This window comes from Triturus cristatus, chromosome 1_2 (assembly GCF_964204655.1).
Source record: "Triturus cristatus chromosome 1_2, aTriCri1.1, whole genome shotgun sequence".
Taxonomy (NCBI): domain Eukaryota; kingdom Metazoa; phylum Chordata; class Amphibia; order Caudata; family Salamandridae; genus Triturus; species Triturus cristatus.
Genome location: NC_140580.1, coordinates 1090670964 through 1090696640, shown reverse-complemented (window position 1 = coordinate 1090696640; position 25677 = coordinate 1090670964). Strand labels below are relative to the sequence as shown.

General features: G+C 42.2%; 1 protein-coding gene across 1 annotated transcript in view; it reads left to right on the top strand.

The window, feature by feature from the left end:
• Positions 1-22503, top strand: part of TRAF1 (TNF receptor associated factor 1) — a 152881-nt gene extending 130378 nt beyond the window's left edge. Inside the window, exons 8-11 of the mRNA XM_085613576.1 lie at positions 4215-4661; positions 8677-8854; positions 12455-12603; positions 21072-22503. Coding sequence (XP_085469702.1) covers positions 4215-4661; positions 8677-8854; positions 12455-12603; positions 21072-21290 — 993 coding nt within the window. The 3' untranslated portion in view covers positions 21291-22503. The remainder of the gene's footprint in view (positions 1-4214; positions 4662-8676; positions 8855-12454; positions 12604-21071) is intronic.
• Positions 22504-25677: the final 3174 nt, after the last annotated feature.

Sequence of the window (25677 nt, the reverse complement as noted above, 5' to 3'; positions counted from 1 at the left end):
AAGGCCAACAAAAATGAATTCCGAAAAATAGGAGAATGAAGGCAGAAAGATTGGGGGTGACCCTGTAGACAGGACCAAGCCAAAAACTTCCTGCTCTTTTCCCCCCTGACACTCTCATTCCCATACCATTGCCCCGAACCCTTGTGTGTATTTCAACCCACCTATGACCTGGAAAGATACATCACTTCCACCACTGCCAGATACCAACTACTTTATATCTTCAGGGTTCAACCCAATATCTCCGTTCATACAGAAATTGGTGCTCCGTGCGCTTTTTTTGAGTATGTTGAATTACTGTAACAGCCTATAATGTAGTTGTTCTACCCCAGTGCTCTGTTTTACATTCAACAAAGTACTAAACACGGTATAAAATCCCTTTATATTGTTCTTAAGAGTACCTCTCCCTTCAACCATCATCACTGAATCAGCTGAGTTAATCAGCAAAACAAAAGGCCCATGCAAGCTAGTAATTCTAGTTTATAAATGCTCTAACCCCTGATCTAACTATCTCAAATGCTACCAAGGTATGTGACCTATCATAACTGTGGCTTGGCTAACATAAACTTTTCTGGATTTCCTAACACCTCTTTCACTACCGCACAATTCTGCTCTGCGAGAACTACTCCGATGATCCCTTCGGAATCAGCTCCCAGTTGAACTGTGCAGCATCTCTTCTGTTCCTGCTATCAGGCTTTCTTGAAAGCGTAATTATGCTTCAAAGTAGTCACCACTAATTCTTACCAACTCATTCTTGCACTCTTATTGCCTCTCAATATCCACTAAATTAAATACATAAATATGTACGACTGCTAGAACTAATTTATAAAGTGCCTACAACCCCTTGTGGATTCTTAGCGAAGGTCTAATGAACTGCTTAGTCACAAAAGTATAACATCAACCAGTTGATGGATGGATGCCTACATTTATCTCAGCCACTGGAAATTGCTTGGGGCCACATCTCAGGTCATCATGTATCCCAGTGTCATGGGCTGCTCTGAACCATGCATGAATGGGCGGTAGATTGAAAAATGTGAAGTTGTTGAACCCACTGCATTATGCAAAAGCTTGGGTGTGTTATACTCCTCTAGCTTTTCCATTGTTGACTGTTTGTCAAGTCTACATTTGTTTCTTCTTCGACACCCGTTGTGCGTCTAACATACACTAAACCATCCACACTGTATATGAGGCATTGTGCCATGGTTCTATTGCTTTGTATAGAGTGTCTTGCTGAAATACTTATTTTCTTGCTCAATAAAAAAATCCAATCAAATGAATAGATTAAAAATGCACCAAATGTGTTCTCAATAGCAAAATGTTAAGTGCAGGAAAAGAAAGGGCACTCTATTTTTATGTTGCTATTGTTGGCCTCCCCCTGACAAACAAACTCTGGAGGGACAGAGCTCCCTAATGGAGGAAAGTAAATACACTAGAGAAAAAAAAGTAATCGCAGAAATCTACAGAGTTTGATTTTGAGTTGCAGGCCCTGAATGTGTCACAAATGCAACAATTGTGGCTGGGGTGCATACTTTAAACATAGTTTCACTTACATATTCTGAATTTAAACTCCAGTTACAATGGAAGAAGGTGTTGCGGAAAAACATCTTTTCATACTGTATGCCTGCCCATGGAGAGCATGATTGCCAGCTGTCCTTCCTTTAGTAGTTTTTGTCTTTCAGAAGATGCATGATGGATGTTTGGAACAGCTCTGTTATGGTGTGTGGCCACAGGCTAGTGCTCGAAAACAAAGACAATAGAGATGACCAAACTCTTGACCTCAAATAACTAGATATTTTGCAGGGAGCTACTTATGTAAGGTTGATCATTTGTCAATCCATATTTTGGAATCCTTGCCTTTTCTTAAGCTATGCTTTTGCAGTCTATGTTTTTACATGGAATTGGCCAGAGCCACCCACGTGGAGCCAGGCTAGAACATTGCATGGTATGCCAGCCTATATTCTTTAGAAAGTGTAAAGAATATGGCTGTCTAGAAAGGTGGATTCCCAACTAGAAACACATGCCCAGTTGCACCTGTATCCTTACTACTCTGTAAATTCAAACACGAAAAAATGTACAAGACTAAAAAGCAGGGTTTAAGCCCCTTTTCCACATACTTACTGCTTTTGTTTTCAGAGCAATAGTAAAATCCTGCTACAAATGGTTTCCCTGTAGATGCCCCAGTAAAATGTAAAAAACAAAATGTCTCCTTGCTGGCCGTTTCACTCTCTCCTTCACATCAGCCTTACCGAGTTCATGAGAGTTCATTGCAGCATAACAGTAAGAGTCACAGTTGAGTGCTTGGCCAAGAATAGTACTCTCTTCTGAGCTCTAAAAGCTCACTGTGTCTGTAATAAATTAGCACCCAGGTGGCGTCCCCCCAGACTGAGGCTGACATCTGGTTTTAAGGTGAAAAAATATATGTGATTGCAATTTAAGATACCTTCTGAAAAAAATATCAAATTGCATTAAAACTGAATCCAGAAAATGTTTTGAAACCGGTGGACTCGAGTGGCGCTAACAACATCTGTAAAGTTTATACGATAAAGGTGTTGCTTAGTTCTGAAAAAGGCGGGACTTGCTATGTGCACTGTAACTTTAGATAGGAGAATAGAATAGTTAATATCATGTAATCTTTAACAGTTTTCATTTATTTATTGATAATGCTATTTTCAAGAGAGACAAATTGAACTCCACCTCTAGCACCCTCTTATGAAGCTCATGTTTCTTTTACAAATGACTTAGTAGTATAGTGATACTGTTAATAAATGGTTAGTGGAATCATGCCAGTTTCCAATTGGGGGCTGCATCCATACTATTAATAGTTTAATTTCATTTTATTTGCCTATGTTCTGTGAAACGTGTTCGATAATCTCTATAATATGTATTTTATAATGATTCCCATATTTTAAAGCGTGCTGGCCCTGAAGAAGAACGGTTTCAACAAGCTGTTGAGCCAAAACTCTGTCAAAATCTTTGTTGTCCTTGAGCACTCGATTATATCTATTTACCATTAGCACTAGCATCATTAAAGCCACAAATCAGGATTTATGAGTATTAATCTCCATGAAAGTGCAAAAAATTAACTGAATTATTTTTACAGAACTGAATTTTTGTTCTTTGTTCCAAAAATACATGGTGAGGAATTGTGTCTGGTAAAAATGTGTACATTTGTAAAACTATGTGTTTTTTTAAAGGAAAACCTTGGGGCAGCTCAATAAAAGTATTTTTTGATGTCTTAAATTATTTTTGAGGATCGTCAATAAGTATAGTGACACGTATAGTTAAGACCGAATTCATTTATTCTTATAGTTATGACGTTTATAGACACTTTGTCTAAGATTCGACATACCACCTACATGGTGTTCCTTCAGAGATTATCCTACAGTAGTCATTGCATATTTAGTTTTGACTGTGCACAAACCACCATCGCACATGCTGTTTTTTGTGTTAGCTTCAAATGAGTTTGAATGACGATGAAGTCCAAACATAAGATATTTTGTCATGATCTTCTTAAGCCTGCTTCTGCTGTTAAAGGCACTGGTCTCCAATATGCTAAGTCTTGCTCTTTTTCAACTGACTGACATTTTTCACAAGTGCACACTACAAGCCCATTTTCATTGAAGGCATATACAAAAAAATGACTCACAGTATTTTGTCTAATTTCTAGCAAACTATAGTAAGGGCCACTGGATTGATGTGATTCTGCTTTTTTCGCATAATTATGCACTTACCCCCTCTGTCGCATACTCCATCAGATGCTGCATAATCTGCAGATTTTAACAAAAAGAAATTCTAGGTCAAACTGATCAAAAGTTACTACAAAAGTAGAGATACATGTTGCCATGCAATGGAAGGCCCTTCGCAAAAGTTGACTGGTCAACTTTCAGTTTATTGATGTTATATTTTGGTACTAAAGTAGCACTAATGAGGTGAAACCTTTGCCGTGAAATGCCAACATAATGAAGTAATTCTGTCACAAGATGTGCCACATTCTGCTGCATAATTTGCATTTTCTTGCCGAATAATCAAGAGAATCCTGTGCATAATTTGTTCGTCCCCTGTCGCATAATTCCAGTGAGTATAGTTCATAACAATCTTCTTATTGGATTTTAGTAGGGATACTAGCCTTTTTTTTATCACAGTATTACGTTTATTGAAGTTATCCCAGAAGACACACAAGAAAGGCTGCTGATGATGCAATGGTCTCTTTCCCACAGGGGAGCAGGGAGAAGATAAAGGACCATGAGAAGTTTGCCACAGTCACGCACTTAGCAATGATGCTTCAGTTCATCAAACAGTGCAAAACAAACTTATTATTGGCTGGCGTGACTGAAAATGGCCTCCATGACCGACTGAACTCTGGTACTGCTAAATTCAGCAGTCTGGAAAAAAGATTCAAAAGTCTCAAAGTTCGGGAGGCTGAGGAGGTGACCTGTAGCATGGAGGTGGACTACAGCCAGTCGCTTTCCAGTTCAGAGGAAGACTCCATTCTTCAAAAGCAAGCCGAGCAAAAGAGACTGTCTGAGCTGGAAGAGAAGCTGCGAGTGTTTGAGAACATTGCTGCGGTCCTCAGCCGAGAAGTGGAGGCATCGAGTGTGGCCATCGCTGCCTTTGTGAGGCAGAGTGCAGTAGATCAGGACATGAAAAGGAGCTTGGAACAGAAGGTAAGGGTTGCATCTTTCTGTGGGTTACAGTGGTGGCTGTGGAGTTGGGTGTGCTTCTATCGTCAGATAAAGATACTGCGAAAATGGCTTGTAGACTTTCCAGTCCCCACCTGGAGACCACATTGTCAGGAGGACATTACCCAATGTGAAATCCAAGGGGAGAACTACCTTAACAGTGAAAGGTGTGCAATATTATATGAAAGCACCCCAGATTGTACGTTATAGGGATATTGAAAGTCTCCAAGGAATCGGTGACCATATTGAGGAACAGGGTTATCGTCTGTGTGTCTTTACAAGACCATGGAATTTGAAAAATACTTGCAATATTATTTTTATCAACTGTTGATGGGATTTTATTTCTATAAAGTTGTGGTTTCCCTCACTCCTATCATAGCTGCAAAGCATCCCTGTATCATGCTCAATCATTCAGCCTGCCTTTATCCTTTTAGACAAGAACTGTTTGCGTGTATGTAGGGATATGGCTACCCCAATTTTTCAATGTTATATTATAAACTACAAGTCCCATTATGCAGCATATTATTGACACATGGAAGCAAGTTATTACATATGATATGGGAGGCTTAGCAGCCATGGAACTGCAGCCAGACCATAATACAGGCTATAGCTTTGGTCTGCTTTCCATCCCATGGCTAGGCTGTGAAGCTTCTCTCATGCAACGATGCATGTCTTCCCACATAGTTTCTGAGGGGGTCAGTTGCAAACAACTTAAGGCAGTTTCTGTGTGAGTGAAAATGTAGGGGTTTTTCTTTTCTTCTGCCCAGGTGTGTTTGATTACCAACCATCTTCACTCACAGACTGAAGGAAGATGTGCACCTACTCTCTGCCACTTATAGGACGAAGACATTTTGACATCACTACTCGCTTGTAATACATTATTACTAGTGAGTAATTATGTAATTTTCTTAACGCAGACATCTCTTATGCCAGAATGCACCTGTAATACAAACATAACTTACAGCAGTTAATACTTCTATAACATATTCTCATTTAATATATGAAGGATAAAAGACACCTTGGTGTATGTTATAAGGATATTGCAAGTTACGAGGGAGTCTGTAACCATGAAGAGGAGACAAGCTAAAGGCTGAGTTCCTTCAAAAAGGACACATAACTCTTGCGGTCCTCTAGCATCAGAAGCCCACGCAGGAAATATTACAATGGAAGATAGGTGTATGTTAAGCCATGTATACATCTCAGTGCTTAGTAACAGCAGAAATGTGGCATCTGACGCTATTTAAAAAAAGTTATTTTAATACTTTTAGATGTGCTTCTTTTAGGTACAAACGCAATCAATTGCAGTATTTACCTGAAGTATGACAATGTGGGGTTTCCCTCCTTATGCTAGTCTTCTGCTTTAATTCTTACAACAAATTCAGGATTTTGATGTATTTAAAAATTATGTGTTCCAACTTTAGCAGTTTTGGATCAAGCTCCCGCCAGTAGATTAGGGGCGTCATTAGTCGATCCACCATTCAGGGCTGAGGTTTCATTCCATTTTAGCATGGGCTGGGCGACTGCACCACTCCCATGTGGTGTCTCCCAGCATCCATTGCTTCCCCACGAGACTAGTAGCTGGGGATGAGCAACTGACCGGAAGTAATCATAAGAATGGGACGGGGGGGCAGTGGATATGAAATCCTGAGCTGCCCCTCTGTCCCTCAGTGCCTGGCAGCGCACAGATCATTGAAATCCCACCCACCCACTGCTAAGGTTGATTTGAGCCATACGTTCAATCAATCAATCAATCAATCAATCAGACATTTGTAGAGGGCTCTACTCACCCGTGAGGGTCTCAAGGTGCTGAGGGGGGGTGGGTAGGCGCTGAGGGGGGAGGGTCTCAAGGCGCTGAGGGGGTGTGGGGAGTTGGGAGCTGCTACTGTTCGAACAACCAGGTCTTGAGAAGTCTCCTGAAGGTCATCAGGTCCTGGGTCTGTCGCAGGGGGATGGGGAGGGTGTTCCATGTCTTGGTGGCGAGGTGAGAGAAGGATCTGCCGCCGGTGGTCGTTCGGTGGATGCGTGGAATGGTAGCGAGCGCGAGTTCAGCGAATCGAAGCTGGCGATTGGGAGTGTAGAAGGTGAGTCGTTTGTTGAGGTATGCTGGTCCGTTCCAAAGAACGTTGCTCTAATATTACAGTGCCCTTGAGTTTAGTATCATAACCCTCTGTTAGAGAGGTTCTGTGGGCATAGGGCTGGTTAGAGGGGGACTGACCTGCTGGTGGTCCTAACATCTAGCCCCATCTCTGGTGCCCTTGATGACCAAATTGTCACAGAGTGCCCCGACAGGAAGTGTCTCCCCAGTTTTTGCCTTATAATGGCTGAATCAATCAATCAATCAAAGACATTTATAGAGCGCACTACATACCCGTAGGGTCTCAAGGCGCTGGGGGTGGGGGGGTGCCGCTACTGCTCGAACAGCCAGGTCTTCAGCTTCTTCCTGAAGGAGAGGTGGTCTTGGGTCAGGCGCAGGTCGGTCGGGAGGGAGTTCCAGGTCTTGGCGGCCAGGTAGGAGAAGGACCTTCCTCCTGTAGTCGCTCTTCGGATGCGGGGGACGGCGGCAAGGGCGTGGTTGGCTGATCGGAGGTGGCGTTTGGGAGCGTAGAAGTTGATTCGGCTGTTGAGGTAGCTCGGGCCTTGGTCGTGTAGGGCTTTGTGTGCGTGGGTGAGGAGGCGGAAGGTGATTCTTTTGTTGACGGGGAGCCAGTGCAGGTTTCTCAGATGTCCGGAGATGTGACTGGTTCGTGGGATGTCGAGGATGAGTCTGGCTGAGGCGTTCTGGATCCGCTGGAGTCTCTTCTGGAGCTTGGCGGTGGTACCGGCGTAGAGGGCGTTGCCGTAGTCCAGTCGGCTGGTGACGAGGGCCTGGGTGACGGTCTTCCTGGTCTCGGTGGGGATCCACCAGAAGATCTTCCGTAGCATGCGTAGGATGTTGAAGCACGCCGAGGAGACGTTGTTGACTTGCCTGGTCATGGAGAGGGAGGAGTCCAGGATGAAGCCCAGGTTGCGTGCATGGTCTGTCGGTTTGGGTGCGGTGCCCAGGGCGGGAGGCCACCAGGAGTCGTCCCAGGCGGAGGGTGAGGATCCCAGGATGAGGACCTCCGTCTTGTCTGAGTTCAGTTTCAGGCGGCTGGTCGTCATCCACTCGGCTACCTCTTTCATCCCTTCGTGCAGGTTGGCTCTGGCGGCGGCGGGGTCGTTGGTCAGGGAGAGGATCAGCTGGGTGTCGTCGGCGTAGGAGATTATGTTGAGGTTGTGTTGGCGTGCGATGGCCGCGAGGGGGCTCATGTAGACGTTGAAGAGGGTGGGGCTCAGTGAGGATCCTTGAGGGACGCCGCAGATGACTTCGGTGGCCTCTGACTTGTACGGTGGTAGACGGACTCTCTGTGTTCTTCCTGTGAACGTTGCGTTAATATTTAATAACCTGTCCCTTATTTTCGAGTAATCCATGTTTGCCGAGCCCTTGTGCCCTGCTTGCCCTAAGAGGGATATAAATAGGAAATGTTCGTACAATCATGTTTCAAGGCTGATATCTGCCTTAGGATATTCATAACGTGCAGGCATTATTGTGATATGGTATTATGTTATTCTGCTTAGCAACTCGCTTTCCTGAAGAAAAATTTGCTACGTCCAATTCCAGATGAGGTGTCTGTGACGGTCATTTATGTGGGGTATGTGCTGAGGGAAACAAAGCCACTGCACACGTGAACTCACTATTAGTTTTCCTGCTGTCTGCATTCTCTGGTTGTGATAATGGTTTTATTCTCTATCCATGCAATATCCTTTCTAGTTTGACTTCAGGGCTGTGTTGTATTCTGCAGTGAAGCTCACAGAATTGAAGATAGTTTTGATTAGAAGTATATTATGATTATTGTATAGTTTCGAAATAATAGCTAATAATTCTACTTAGTATAGGATAATAAATGGAAGCCTATTTTTGTTTATATCCTCATTTTACGCCCTTCGTGAAAGAGTGAACATGAGTGGCAATTTCTTTCAGATCACAGACTTACAGCGGTCGCTGGCTCTCAAAGACGTTGTCTTGAACGGTCTTCACATGCGCCTACTCTCCTTCGAACAGACGTCGCATGACGGAATATTTCTGTGGAAGATTCCTGAAATTAGCCGAAAGTGTCATGACGCTGTCACTTCAAGAGTAACGAGTTTGTATTCACCAGGTACAGATTGGCAGCTTATTGACTGACATGTTAACACTTCATCCACCTGACTGGGGAAAACGACCCAGAAACGTCTTTTCTGAACTGGGGCCTCCACAATTTAAGAACCATGATCTCCTATATAAAACAAACACTAGAGAAGCCAATAGGTCTGGGTTAAATGTGCTAAAGCGTACAGCTTGGTTGTATGACAGAAGCCTGCATAGCTATACCACGCGTGCCTCAACAAAGCAGTCTCAACAATGAATGCGTCTTAACCACACATTCCTTTACCATGCATGCCTTTACCACGCATACCTTTGCAATGAATTGCGTTGTAAAGGCATGAATGCTGAAGGGATATGCGTTGTAAATTACCACCACCCCGACCGCCCCTCCCCACACTAAGGCCTCAAATCCTTCCCCCTACGTTGGCCCCGCCCCATCCTGAGTTCTAAAACCTACCTGCCCTGGTCTTAAAACTACCCCTTGCCCTGCCTCTACCCTGAGGCCTACAACCCTGCCCCCTACCAAAAACTACTCTGACCCCAGACCCCCGCCCTGAGCCCTAAAATTTATCCCTGCCCTTAAAGGTAACCCTTCCCCTTCCCCCGCCCTGAGGCCTAAAACCCTGTCCTCTGCCAAAAACTACCCCGACCCCAGCCACCTCCCGAGCCCTAAAACTAACCCCCGCTCTACCCTGAAAACTACCCCTGCCCTGAGGCCTGAAACACTGCCCCATGCTAAAACCTATCCAACTCCAGCCTCACTCCACCCTAAGCCCTAAAACTGACCTCCTCCACTTAAAACTGCCCCTTACTCTTGCCCTGAGCCCTAAAACCTGCCCCAGCCTTTAAAACTACACCGACCCCCTCCCTCTCTGAGGCCTAAAACTCTTCCCCCTTCCAAAAAAACTACCCCCTCAACCCATCCCTAGCCGCACTTACCTGTCTGCGTCCAGAACTTCCTGTTCTGAAACTTCCTGTTTCTCTCCCCGCCCACCTGGACATCTGGACCACTATCTGCCTTAAACACTCATATGCATGGTTAAGGCAGATGCATGGTTCAGGCAAGCGTTGTTCTGCTTACGGAGAGACGGGTTGCATGGCTTAGCGCGCTTGTAAACGTCGTTTCTCATACAGCGTTATCATATTACAGCAAGACACACAGAAGGGAGCTAGCAAGAGTGGGCAGATGCCCTTGTTACAAGTTGCACAGTACTAGCATGTGGTAAAATTGTGCTGGTAGCATGCAAGTATGAGTCAATCTACCTGGAATGGGAAATAACTGTCTACACCTGGTTTTACAGAGCTCATTTCTGCAGGCTTTTTCATGTTACAGAGGATTAACACTCACATTTGCCACCTACTTAGAGCAAGTGGTAAATGTGAACAGGCAGACAGGTGCTGGGTGGGGGTGAGAGTAGGGAGGGGTAGGGGGAAAAGGTGACCTTGTGGAGGATCATTAAAGGCTCCCACGTTGCCTAAAAAGTGCTCGAGCAGGGACAGGGGCAAAGGCTTGGCTGCACTTGTAGCCAAAGCCTGAATCAACTCTGGTGGTCCCACACCCACGAAAACATGGTACAGGCCAGTTGTGATCAGGCACAGTGGTATCTCAACTGAGGATACCACTCCGCCTGACTCATGAGAGACAGACAGGGCTACAGTTGTAAAACATTCCTCATGCAGTTCAATGCAAGCATTGTGGAGGCAAAGAGATACATTCAGTCAAGTGCATTACACGAGAGATGAGAACTCCACTGGGCTTAGCCAAAACTTCATTGACAAGGTCTCAAGGGATTGGCTGTAAGAGGCTGGCTGAAGCAAGCCAATGGTTGAAAGAGGCGGACCCAAAGCTCACTCAATAGGTCTGTTTAACAGCTTTGCTGCAAAAATCCCAAACTAAAAAATACTGACTTAAGTTGCCTTCGCTAAACTCGTTCAGCAACTGTGAAGTCAAGATTTGCATTCTCCTCTTCTGAATGGGAGTCACAGTTCTCGAGTCATTGCTGTAGGCTTTTTTTCCAGTTTTAAACAAGTGACGAGTTTAGGAATCTTCTGGCTGTGGAGTCGCTCCTGGAAAATATTTAGGGCAGCATTCTTTTCAAGGGGGTGAAGAATTTGTATCGTGTATGCACAGGCGGCTCCTCAAGAGCGGAGGCGCATCGCCCCACCTGCTGCAAGCACAGCAGGCACACACAAAAAAATAAAATGGCATGGCAATGCCATTTTATTGCCGTGCCATTTTATGTGTGAGGGCAGGGGGTGAGGCTGAATCCTGCGATTGCAGGGCTAAAGCCACCGTTGCAGTGCGCATGTCGAGTTGGCCGACTGGCTTGCTACTGCCAGCCTGTCATGCGCAATGTAGACGCAGCAATCCCATGGCTGTGAAGCAGCCGGGAGATTGCTGGCACAGCCCCAGTTTCACAATGAGCGCTGGGTTAGTCTGCTCCCACCATTCCTGGAGCTGCTCTCCTGCTGATGGGAGCAGCGCCAGGATTGGAGTGCCACTGAGCAGGAAGGAAGTCCTTCCATTCCTGCCCGTGGATGCCAGGGAAGAAGAGCCGCATGTATGGTGAGTTTGGCGCCATCGCGCCTCACCATACATTTATATGGCTAGCCACCACTGCTGTAAAGACTATTGTAAGGCAGGACAGCTGCAGTCTTTTAATGGTAGCAGCACTCCTTCCTGTTCAGAGACTTAACTTGTATTCTGCTTAGAAAGTGTTTACCTTCAGCTTCTTGTGGGATTTAGGAACTTTGTGTCTTGAAGTCCTTGAAACTCTGAAACAAAACAATGAATGAGGCCTTCTCTAGAGTAGCCCCAGCATTATAGAAGACCCTCTCTCTGTCCCTCAGGAAAAACCCCACTCTTAATATATTCAAATAAGTATTTAACATTTTGTGACAAACCAGTAATGTATCCAATTTATGATCAAATTGCCCAGTGAAACTGAAAAAGATTAGATTTTGCTTGGTTGCTGGTGCCTTTTTTAGCATCAATATAACCTGTTATTTCTGCGTTCCCTGACTCTTAATATTAGTACTTGCTGCTTTTTGGTTGCTCCCAACAGTCAGTCAGTGTATGTTAGGCTTTTACATTATATATATATTTTTTATGGTTCTACTCTTCTCACACAAAGACTTTGAACATGTACAGCGCTCCACTGCATTTTGGCTAGGTTTGCGTGATAGAAATTCTATTTTTATACACACATACATAATTGCATATGGTTCTGATGCTGTTTGTGAAGTTTTATGTACTAAATAATTAGCTGTAGTGTGTCTATTTGCTGTACACTGCAATTACATTTTTCTGTACAGTGCTCCAGCAACCCTATGGCCTGGCCATGCTACAGCAGAAGCCCAGTAAATAAATACAATGAATAAAATAGAAATACATATTGTACAATGTTAAATGATGTACTAATGAAAGCTCTGGCCAAGTGTTTCACCAGCTTTACTTTTAAACCTACCAGTTTAACATGATATTAATAACTACTGCTATAAGACTTAGATTGGATAACACTCCGTTCATTTGATGAATACTCATTTTGATGGATTTTAAAATGGTGTCCACTTGAATGCATTGAACCTTTCCAATGTTCTCTCTGTCTTTCAGCCTTCTACACGGCCAGGTATGGCTACAAGGTCTGCCTGAGGGTTTACTTAAATGGGGATGGACCCGGAAAAGCAACTCACGTCTCCTTGTTCTTCGCCATCATGAAGGGGGAATATGATGCTTTACTTTCTTGGCCCTTTAAACATAAGGTAGATTTAACAAACTTTTCAAATTCAGCAACTGCACATGATTTGCTTGTGAGGACTTTGATTCACTATCATAGCAACTTACGTACACAAGATATTCAACTGTGGGAGGTAATTCAATGAGCCTGATGCAAAGCAAGAGGATAAGGGAATGTGTCCAACCAGGGATCAAATTTCCTCCTAAAGACAATCCTTTAAGTTAGCAATTTGTCTGTTGGAGTAAATCTCAAACTTGGTGCAGAAAAGTAGTGTAGTGTAGCAAATAGTTACTAAACACCTGCAAACAAACAAACTTAGCTGAACTGACAGACGCTTTGTGGGTTATTTGCCATGCTGGATACATTTTCATGGGAGTTAGGAAATAGGTTTCTCCATGGAGAAAAAACATGTTGTTGTGGCAAACCAAAAAAATTAAAATGTGAATTTGCATATTTCTGACATACAGCAGATTTTCTACTATGCAGATTTCCCTTTGGAGAACATATAAAAGGTAAGAGGGAAGAGGTGTGGCGCCACGGCCAGGGCGACTGACTCCGGAATCTGGGAATCACGGTTCGATCCCTGGCGCCGGCGGCAGATTAGCCCAGCACCATGTGACTCTGGGCAATAGCTTGCTTAATCTTCCCAACGGCCCCCAGCGCCTAGAGACCCTTACGGGTGATTGTTCGCGCTTTACAAATGTGGATTCTTCTATGCGTGAAAATGTCAAATTTGCATACATCCCCATGGTGTGCTTAAAAAAAAGCGTAAATCAGTGCAAACTGCAGACGTACATCTGAGGTGCATTGATTTATGCACTTTCTGTGAATCAGACTCATGAAGTTTCTACCCAAAGTTGTTGCCAAACCATATTGTTGTATTAAGAGTGCTGATCAATCCTTGATCGAAAGTGCTGCCTTGTCAATTACAGTCGGAGAGTTTGTCAACCGCAGTCATCTCTGTCTCTTTGATGGAGGCGCATTGCACATTTAGGCTTTGATATCGAACCACTTAAGGAGGAGAGAACAGACTGATTCAATACTTCAACTGAACTATGGACTGTTTCCAATGATCTTTTGGTCATTTAGGCATCTCCCTCTTTTCTGGTCTCAACTTAAGTTGAGTGCCTTACGGCTGCACTAGAGGTGGATGCAGCGCTTTATAAATCCTCCAAAATAAAAAGCAGGATAAAAATGAAACTCAGCGTTCTATCTTTCTGAGGCTTTGAAACTGAATACTATATACCATCTAAAAATGTCTAAAGCTGGAATATGATGCACTATATAAAAATTGTATTAATGTAATTCTTTGTGTTCTCAAATATATTTACAGCCATAAATCTAAGTTTACGGATGTATATACACCATCTAATTTCTGGCATGTCCAAATGCATTTCCTACTTGCATTTACTACTTAGGATGTTTCTGCCACAAGCGTGGAGATGTTCGCAGAAGTTAAATTTTCTATATGGATTAGAAGCAGCCATTCCATAGCATAGTTTGCCTTAAAACATGTATGATTGTGGGCATTTTCAGAGTCCAATGTAGCCCCTTTCCACTCTGAAAATGGTCAAAGATTTACTCCCACCAAGGGCTAGCATTGGCCCCCTTTCAGAATGGGATGGGAAGTGGATCTTATTTCCCACAATTCCTGGCGGCGCTGTAGGGAAAGAGATTTAACTATGGGGAAAATGGTTTCCTTGAGGAGAAAAATAATGAATTTGTAAAGGGGGCTCTATTCCCTGTGTGAAATGCTTTGCCATGTAGAAGTCCACACAGCAAAAATAGGAGCCACCAGGAATTTTTACATGTATGCCATTTGCCTAAATTCCAAGTAGTGCGCCTGGAAACTTGTGTCTGTCGCAGCTTTGCAGGCATTCTACTAGGAATGTTTGTGAATTTAAAAAAAAACACATCTACTTATCCAGATGGTGTTGTGCCAGTATCTTGCAAAGGTCATTCTTGCAGGGTGATATTTGAAAAGTTGATATTGAGCGCCACATCCCCACTGGTTACAGTTTTCTGGGTGTAACACCTTACTATTGTTTCAAAAACATTGTGCACAAACATCATCTCAAAAAAATTACAATGACAAGAATATCATGGAAAGAATATCACATGTAAGAATATAGGGGGTCATTACGATGACGGTGTGATCGCCATCGGAAGGCCAACCCGCCCGCCACATTACGATGGCTGTCGGTTCCATGGCGGTCGGAAACTCCGACCGCCACGCATCCTATGTGCTCCTTAAGCCCGCCAGTGCAACAGTGGGCCTCCCCAATCCCTGCATTGGTGATGGTGCCTACCAGGCACTGCCGAAGGGATTAGGATGTCTCTCCCCACCAGCCTTTCCATGGCGTTTCACCCACCATGAAAAAACTGGCAGGGATGGACATTGGGGGCCTGTAGCAGTGCCCCCTTCCGCCCTGGCACATTTCTTTGGTGCCCCCCTACATATCCCTGAACCAGGTGACAGGCACCGCATGGTGCCTGTCACGTAGTACAGGGATAGGTAAAACATCCCTGTTTTACATTGCGGTGGGAGCTGCAGCCAACAGCACCGGCCGCAATGTAAAAGGTGGCCAATGAGACCGCCACGGTGGCGGTCGCATCATAATTTGGCCTGTGGGACCGCTGCCATCTAGGTGAGTGGCCAAAAAAACTATACGATGCCGGGCGGAATAAAGTCCGTGCCGCGATCTTAATGATCCCTATAGTTTTCTGTACTGATTTATTTCATCTTACATATAATAGTGTTAATTATTTTGTAATGTTTTATTATGTTGCTAATATTGTATTGTTAATTATTTTAAATGTTTTTGTAGTGTTCATGTTCTTGCTTTCGTAATATCTTTAAATAATTGTTTTTGATTTAATAAATGTTTTAATTTATTGGGTCATTGGGTTTGTAGGGCAGTATGGTGGGAAATGTTTAATATAATATTTTATTATTATTTATAAAATATGTACTCAATTGTAAATAGTTAATTAGCTAATAATTATGTAAATCACGTAATTGTCCAAATTATTTGATTTCATTCATTTTATTGTATTCATTAAAAAATATAGTATTTTTGTTGTATTTTTCATTTATTGTGATTTACATTTTTTATTATTATTTAGACATTTTGTTAGGTGGGTTTTTGGTTTTAGAGTGGAGTGCCATGGAAAGTGTTTCAAATATATATATACACATATGTATATATAGTTTTAGTGTTTTTTCTTGGTAAATAATTTGTATAAGTCAAAATAATGCCCTTTCAGGCATAGAGTGCCCCATAAATTATGCAAGAGAACTCTGGGTAGTTCCAAGTTTAGGAACTACCTCCCTGAAAGGATATTGTTTTTACTTATTTTAGGTGCTCCCTTGTATCTGGAGACAGGTAAACCTCTCTAGAGAGCTATAATTATAGCAAAACATGTGTTTGGGGTTGCTTTTATTCGTTTCAGGTTGGCTTGAATGGTATTTTACCAATCCGGATCTGTAATAATGTGCCTGGAGTGGTGAAAGGCTTTTGTCATTTTACAGCTCGGTGTGGATGCCACTGTGCTAATCCTATGTTTAAAGACTTTGGGCCTAATTACGAGTCTGGTGGTCTTCTTACCGCCTGATTACGAGTCTTGCGGTCTCTTCTGACCGCCAGACTCGCGGTAGCGCATCAGTGGCGGTAGACCGTCTGCAGCATTACGACTTCTAAAGTTGATGCGGTGGTGGACTTTTGGCTCTGCCGGGAAACAGGTGTTCCCTGGCAGTGGCACAGGAGCACCACAATGCAGTATGCTGAGCGCAGATTGGCGAAGTCCAGCTCAGCATATTACAAGTTCCTGGACCGACAGCCTTTTCATGGCGGAGCCCCGCCATGAAAAGGCTGGTGATGCAGGAACAAAGGGGGCCCTGTAGGGCCCCCATGGCCACCCCACCATCAGGATACATTCAGGGGGCACAGCATGTGCCCCCTGTCTGTACCCCCAGAAAATTCTAGCACGGCATGGACGTCCACGTCAATGCCGTCCTGGAACGTTTTTGCTGTTCCCCTTGCTGTGCCTATTTTCCAAGGACCGCCATGGTAATAGCAGAGAACTGCTGACCATATTACAAGTTGCACATTTGCAACTCGTAATACTGTCGGCTATTCCTGCACGGCATTGGCGCAGCAGAGGCAGCATTGCTCCATCGCACCTGTGCCAAAGTCGTAATCAGGCCCTTTGTTCCTTTCTGTCTCGGCTTGGATGGCGGTGTGCTAATCCTATGCTTAACAACTTTGACAGAAAAGCAGACATTTGAGGTTAGCAAATTCAGAATGTCGCTGGCGTTGTAGGGTGGTCTATACAGGAACTGCTCTCCACCTATATGTGGGAACTACCCAGTTAATGAAATGAAAGCCGTGCATGAGCGCACAGGAGGGTTGAAAACAACAGAGAATGAAGGCGGAATTGTGGCTGGAAAAGTTGGGAACTTCGCATCGCCTTTGAAAAAGGAGATTGTATCTTTGAAACGCGTCAGGCAGTGCAAAAAGGGAGAATCTTGGACTAAAATGCTCGCTTTATCTTGAATAAAAGTTGTTGTGCAACTTACCTGATTTGGAGTGCGGACTTGCTTGCAGGGCTAAGTTCGGAGAAATATATATATATATATAAATATATATATATATATACAGTTTTATGCAAAAGGGGGCTGAGTCGGTGAAATACCGCATCTACCACTGTTGTGGGAAAAGTTATCAGAACACTCTAAATGATGCACTGAACCAGAAGATCAGCCCTTTTCACCTTCCAATAGAGAAAAATCTCCTTGAACATTAATCAATCAAAATGGTTTAGCACCACAATTCAACAGTGTTTGTCACTTTTTGATAATAGTGGTTCAGCACAGTTGTAATGCAAATCAATCACACAGTATATATGATTTTCAAAACTCCATCAAAATATTTTTTTAGAAAATGATTTATTCATCTTCTACTGTTTATCTTTTATTGTTCTCCTTAAAACAGTAGCCAATTCCAGCCCTTCGGTGGATGAAACATAGTTTCAGGCAACTTTTATCAGCAAGTCCTGAAAGATTCTGAATACGTTTTCCATTAAAGAAAATTGGAACCTTTCCACACAGCAGCCCATTGCATGGATTGACATGCTTGGGTCTAACCTTAGAGTTAATCAATAAGATACCAGTAAGGGAATGAACACACATATATATATTCACACAAAAAAGGTTACACATCAGTTACAGTTTAGGAAAGTTTATGTAGGTTTGGTATACAAACGAAAATTAAGCTCCGCAAACATTAGAAATTCTACAGTTATAGTTATCTCTTAACTTGTATTATTTATGCACCACTTATGCATTTATTTCTAACTTATTTCTGCCAAACACACCATATACTGCACAACTATAATAAATTCATAACTTACACTTATCTGTTGAAAATATTATTTATTCACTGCTTCCATATTACTGTAAGTCATACTTATCACTTACATTTACACTTGAGCACCATCTTTCAATTAATATCACTTGCGCACTTCTGCACAGAGCCTTACCACATCACTCGCCACACAATATTAACTATGACTCACCACTCTACCATTCGCTGTGTTCTGGCTAATAATATCATTTATCATGTCATAAATGTTTTTTTAATTGCAATAATTTCACAGGCTATAACTTAGGTAATATCCAAGGGTATAGGTAGTACATGGTGGATGGGCCAGTTATAGTTAATGCAGTGGGGCTAGTGCTGGGAGTGGACTTTTCATCTGTTTTCCCACCCCACTGAAGCGGGTAGGGAAATAGATGAAAGTATTGCTCCTACCCAGAGGGAGCAGCATTAGTAGCTGCACCCTGTTGGCGTGAGCACTGCCAGCTCCCGCTGTATGCGTTGAGCCAGCTGGGTCCACAGGGGACTTGGGTTTATCCCCACAGTCCTTGGCGACCGTATGTGGATGCCTGGGTGAGCACCCACCTTTAAGTGCGCTGGGCCACAGGAAATGGAGTCCCCGGGACTGCGTGCGCACCCTCCCTCTAAAAAATGAGGCCTGGGGGATGAGGTCCCCGGAGCAGAAATTGACCTGGTGAGGGTGATCGCGTGCCCCCCTCCCCCTAACACCTGATGCTTGGGGATGGGATTCCCAGGGCCATAGTCGGCCCGGGAGATGGTCCCTGTACCCCCTCCTTATGAACATTACATAGGCCCGTTCCGAAAATCGGCCTGGGAGGAGGGCTGCATACCCCCTCCCCCTAAAAATGATGCCTAGCCTGGGGGTGGGACCATGATCACCCCCACCCCTTTATTTAAAAGAGTGGGTCTGAGGTATGGGGTCCCCGGGGCTAATACCGACTCAGGGAGGAGAGCTGCTAAGCCCCCCACGCCTTTATTTTTAGAAATAGTCCTGGGGTGGGGTGCCGTGCCACCCTATCACCTTCAATTAAAATACTAACGATCTGGGGAATGGGGTCCCAAGGGCCAGGCCCTATGGCCAAACCCCAACGCCACGAAGCGTGGGGTTGGCTGTATGGAAAGGGGGTTGACTGCAGGACCTGGCCACATGCCAGGCCCTGCAGCCAACCCCCACTGTGCACGGCTGAAGGCCTTGCATGGCGCAAGGTTGCATCTACGCAGGGTAATTAAGTATCATTTTACGTTTTAAAAAACCTAGAAATTCACAGAAAAAAACAAAGGTTAAAGTGAGATTATAGTTAGTTGTGTAAAATAGATGTGTTGTCATTGAAAAGAAACCTGGGAATTTCTCTAAAAAAACAAAGGTCAAAGTGATGTTGTAGTCAGTTGACTTTGGCAATGACAACATTTACTTTTTGAATTAAAAAAACCCCACAGAACTTCACCAGTTATATTTAGTAGCACTAACTATAACTTGCGCCCCACCAATCACTGCTTATGACCTTACGTATGACATCACTCATGACATGTTCCATGGCATCAGTTATGAAATCACTGATGACATCTTAAATGACATCATTGATGACATCCCTGATGACATTGTTCAAGCTTCGTTCTCCCACATATTGCTGCATAAATTACTATGGCGTTAGAGGCCTCACAGTGAGTACAAACTAGCTCAGGAAAATATCAGCCATCATTACTGCCATCACAGATACAACTCCCTTAGGTGTAGAAAGCATGTATTAAGTGCAACATTGACCCTGTAACATGCACTTTACAGCTAGCATAGTTCACATTAACAATCGACCACAGATATATAGGAAATCCTCATTGAGTATGGTGTTCAATCAGTATAGAACTGTTCACAGAAAGCTAAGTTCCTAAAAATAGACTGTCAGTTCCAAAACAAGTGACCGGCTATGGACAGCTTTTATCTATATCAAACACCTGAAACTCACCGAACCTACATTGAGAAATGAAGTTGATACCATTAGAGTACTGGGCACTGTAAACAGTGCTTACTTCATGGAGAGAGTTTATTTATGCCACATTGTTTGCAAACAATGAAACTTTAATGAGAAACACACCACAAAGTATTAAAAAGTATCTGCAGAGAATGGTGTACACTCTGTGCAACAGGTGTAAAGAAAGACACTATTTGCTAAAAAAATAACCAAGTTCTGAAGGTGCTAAACCTCCTACTACCTGCACCCTTCATACTGGCATGAAAACTACAGATAGCCCATTTTCTCAAGCAAAATAAGCACATGTACCTAGGTTAGTACCATGTCCACAGAGTCTTCTGTGTTATGTAGAACTTTTCATGCTGACATGATTCTGTATAGTAAGGCTGCTTACAAAAGTTAATATCTACAACGTAGAATCTTACTCCTGTTGAACCTTTTTCTGCAGAACCAAATAATTTGTGTGGAACATAATAACACAAGATCACTGTCACCTGCATGCAGAGTTACTCTTGAATACAAAGAGTTATAATGTGTTAACATTTAATATTTATCTATCAATATAGATAGATAGATAGATAGATAGATAGATAGATAGATAGATAGATAGATAGATAGATAGATCTAGATATATATGTAAATAGGTATATTTTTAAAGGAAATTCCTTTTTTAAAGCCATTATAATAAGTATTTTTACATATATATACTTACCTATGCAATCTCGATTTTTTTTGTCCACAATATTTTTGTATTGCAATTTTTTTGACCATGATATCATGTCATAGAAACATTCTCTGAGTTATGTAATTTTCAAAAATAAAGAGGCTTACTCACATTTATTTACGCTCACAGGCAGTTTCTGGTTTCCAAATGACAGCTGTTTCCACTACTGTCACTTTAACCCCATTGTCGTTCACTTCAATCAGACCTATTCATCCTTTAAGAATATGTTTTGACTATCTTTATTGCTAATGACATATGCAGTTTGTAAAAATGAAATTCATTATTTAAACCACAGACTAGTGTTCTCTATGACCCTTAAAGAAATATGAGCTTTACTTTCCTCTCATAATTTTTACTTTTAACCTGATCTGTCTTCCTATTTTGTGTTTGCCTCTCTTTCCAGGTCACTTTTATGCTTCTGGACCAAAACAACAGAGAACACGTGATTGATGCTTTTCGACCGGATCTCAATTCCGGATCATTCCTTCGGCCAGTTGGAGACATGAACGTTGCGAGTGGGTGCCCCATGTTCCTACCTTTATCGAAGCTGCAGTCACCTAAGCACGCATATATCAAAGACGATACCATTTTTCTCAAATGTATCATTGACACAAACTCATAGAAACAGGAAATTAAAACATCTCAATGCAAGACTTGTAAAACGTAACACCATGAAAAGATTCCAGTCAACTCAATGGTCCAGTTTCCCATCAATGCACCAGCATTCCGTGAACAAAACAGCAAATTTGTTGTTTGTCAATTATCAAAAATTGCGACGCATGCCTTACTCTATGGTCTTAAGGCCCCTGTTCTTTTAGTAAGACATCTGCAAGCATCCTGTGACCATTGTTTGTTGTAAATTATCAACATTGTGATGGTGAAAAGCGTTATTGGGGTATTGAAACTCCAAATCGAAAAGCACTGAGTTCTATGGATTTTTCCGAAGAAAAAAGGAGAAAGATACATGAAAATTGTCGTCTTTAAAATGGCTTCTTTGAAAACTGGACTTCTTCTAAATATGGCTGTTAGCAAAAACAACAGATGTCCTGTTGGCCGAGTGAAACACCCTAGCTTCCGCACACGATGTAAGACATTTTCATGCCTCTCTTTCTGCTTTGTAATGCCTACAATTCAATGTAGTACACTCTAGTAATTTATTCTGATATCTTAAACATTTGAATGTCACAATCTGCGTATATTAAGATTAATCTTCATAAGGCTACTTGTAGGTACCAAATAGGAATCTTTCTATTGGCGCTTGGGATGTTCGTTAGTTAAACTACAAATGAATGACCAAAACCATTTCTGTGTATGCAAAATATGCAGGCTTGTGCACAGATAAGAATGTGCTTCTTCTGTGGGAAACAGTGATAAGTGTATCAGTTTCCTGTGAAGGGAAATCACATATGTGCGCCTTTCAATGCACTGCACCAGTAAGGTCAGGCCTTACTCATCATTCTCTAAACCAGGAAGGGCAGAAGAGCAGACTCATCACTGGGGACCCATAGGCTTAGCATTGGCGAGGTAATAGAACTATCATGACCCATCACAAACAGCAATTGTGAGATCATTCACAGGCAATCAGTGACAATGTTTTTGACTATCAACCCAATATATGCAAGACAAGGAGCTTCCACATATCACCGCTGGAGGGCAGAGCAAGGAAAGGGTATGGCTTCACTTGTACAGGTGACATAGTGAACTTGGTGAAACCGGAATGAGAACAACCAGGTCTGAAACTCGCAGAGATAGAAGAGGACGTCTGTGAGAAGACCACAGTTGACATTGGGTGTACACAATAATTTCTTATACATACATTAAAGGTTTGTACAAAGTACTTTCATATGTATGTATGGATGGATGCATGTGTATTTCTGTAGCACAAACCTATCCAAAAGGCAGTGAAGGGCTGTTCAGGATCCATATCATATCCCACTGTCATTCTTTATTTGCGATGCAGAATACTGCAGTGCAGCATCGGGTTTGAGATTTATCACACCCAAATAAGAGATAAGCATTTATTCATATCAACTGTGGTTGGCCGATACTACCTACTTACTATCTAGATCAGCAGCCTTGTTTCCCAAAGAGAGATGTAGATTCCATCCTTAGCGTGTAAGGTCCATGAAGCACACTATTCTCACCCCAAAAGTTCATGTTAGTTTACTTTCTACCTGGCTTCCCCATGACATTAGTCTTGTGCTGTAATCCATTGCAGTGGGAAATTGAGGTGCATGGAGCTTGGCTCACAAAAATTGCATAAAAGTACTTGTGGAGATTACACATCCACTTGAAGATAATTTAACACGTCATTCCAATTGACAAACCTTTAGAGGAGCACATCTGGAAAGCTGCATTAGCATTTCCAGAATGCGGAATTGTAAACAAAATTGCATCTTGCTGCATATTTACATGTGCAATTGTCTGTTGTTTCCATAAAGCAAGTTAGAAAACATGGTAAGCTTTCTCCCACTGCAGTAGCATTAGTCACATGCTACAAAATGCTATTCACAAACTTACATGCTGAGGGCTACACCTCTCCCTGTTCTGTCTTTCATGAACAGAGATCTCTGCCCTAGCTGCGGAAGGTCTCCACACATGTACACCTACATTTTAGTAGTAAATGTGGGTGGAATTGGGGAGTGGATGGACAATAGGGAATATTTACAACTAAATTGGAGATATTTAGGAAGCATTAAAGGGTGGTTAAGGGAGAGGTGGGGAGGGGTTTAGGGAAGGGGCATGCACCTACCCACCCAACCACAAAATAGTTAGCCCCTTCCTATTTACAAACTACACTTCTAAAGTTACTACAGCCAAAAAGTCCCAAAATCAGTAGTAAGTGTACTCCATCTCAGACCTGGAGTAGGTCCTGCACCACACATAGCCACTCACAGGTATTGCAACAGTCTCCCATTGAAAATGATGGAGGTAGTGACTTAAAATAAAACCTTACAAGAATAGAAATAATGTTGTATTAAGTTAACTTATTTAAATGGTCAAAAAATTGTAGACATTTATTAAAAAGATACAATATAAATAATTATATATAGTTTATTGTGAATATTTTAATACTTTTCAATTTGCAATTTAATGTGAATTTAATTTGATAACTTTTTTATAGTAATTTAAATTAATTCTATACATAACTTATAGTAACTTGTAATACAAAATTACCACATATAAATATTTTGCTCTGTGTTTTTGTTGCATAAATCTTTACAAAAAGAATTTTAATTTCATGTAATATTTTATTTTATTTAATATTTATTTTACCATCTAGTTAAAAGTGTTGTAGGATTTTTTAAATATTCAACATTTATAATACATATATACAATTATTTACATTAACATAAAAATATTTTAAATAATCTTTTTTGTGCACCTACTTAGCATGGGTTACCAAATATGTTTCCACATCTTGATTGGGTAAATCAGGATTTTAGATTTTTTGCAATCATTTATAGCCCATTGAAAGGTGGACACTCTTTCATCAGGGTGGTGCATTTGCCACAGTCGTTGTTGTAGGTTTAGTGACAGGAAATGGGGATATTACTGGAAATAGCCATGCAAAATGCAGAGGGCATCCACCCACCTGACAATATATGCAAAGAGTTGCCTTTAAAAGGCAGGCATACGTGGCTTTACAGTTTAGGAAATCAAAGGGAACACCCTCAATAGGTGTATGGTGTAGGGAACAGTGGTTATTCACAGAAAAAACAATTTCCCTGTGCTAAGAAAAAAAGTTGCATGACCAAATCCACATTTTCGCATTATTCACTTATTGGTTTTGCAACTGGAAAATCCGCACCAGTACATTTTTGCAAAATAGGTGTACTCCTTTAAATCTACGAGTGTCGTACGTTTACTCCTGGGAGCATTTGTGAATCTCAAATACATTGGTAATTCTCCACCGGAGTAAACCTATGCAAGTAGATTTCTAACTTTTCTTGTTTGGCTTTTATTAATCAGGCCCTTTACAGAAGATGAGCCACTTTCCTCCTCCCCTGGGTTATTTCCACATTGTGCGAATTTATCAAAATGGCTCTCTGTAACTTTAAGACATGTCTGGCTGTTGTGGGCAGTGAGAAATGGGAGAGCGTCAGTGTGAAAGAACAAGATAATGCCAGTGTTGCTAAGCAACATACAGCCCTGTTGGCGTCAGCACGAGGCTCAAATTCCGGGAAACCGAGCAAGAGAGAAGCCCCAAATAGAAGCGTTAAAAGCAGAAACTTGGCTGGTAATATTTAAAATGTCAGTGTGCTTGGTTCTGTGTTAGGAGCAAGAACTCCAAGTTCATTTAAAAAAGGCAGCCAGTCCCTCATTTACAAAACTGTGCTTTTTTTAATGGAGTTTAACTTTTATTTGCCATACAATCATACGCATGTTTCAACATTACATTCTCAATGTAGTTATGAATATAAAATCAATGCAACAAAGAACGCGACTTCCAAAAGATTTTTCCAGGCATAAGTGCTTGTACATATGTCTGGAAAAAAGTGTCACATATGCACGAGTATTTATTGCTGGTTTACAAAAGGCTGAGGCCCACATCATGATTAGGCTGCAAAAATAGGGTGTAAATTGCACACCCATTAATGTATGATACCTCCGAGTGCACTGTGGTTTACAGATTTCTGTTTGATGTTTCAGGAATGGGGAACCACATCCAATTTGCACAGTTTGCTCTTTAGTCTACAGTTAGTCTCGATTTGGGCACACACAGGAGTTTGCACCGGAGACGTGACTAGCCTTCCTAATGTAACCAGGATCCAAAACCCTAACCAAGATGCAGCATTTGGAGCAGACCATTCTGCCAACATCGGCAGGCATTGGTGGATTTTCCACCAGAGGTTTCTGCCCATTGGTGACTCTTCCCATTGCAAATAGCATCACCCTCCAGATATAGTGATTGTCTGGTGGTAGCTAGCCTCCCACGCTGGTGCAACTAAAGTCCTACAGTTAATCTCTAAATCAAGAGATAAGTCTCTGAATAATAATACAACATG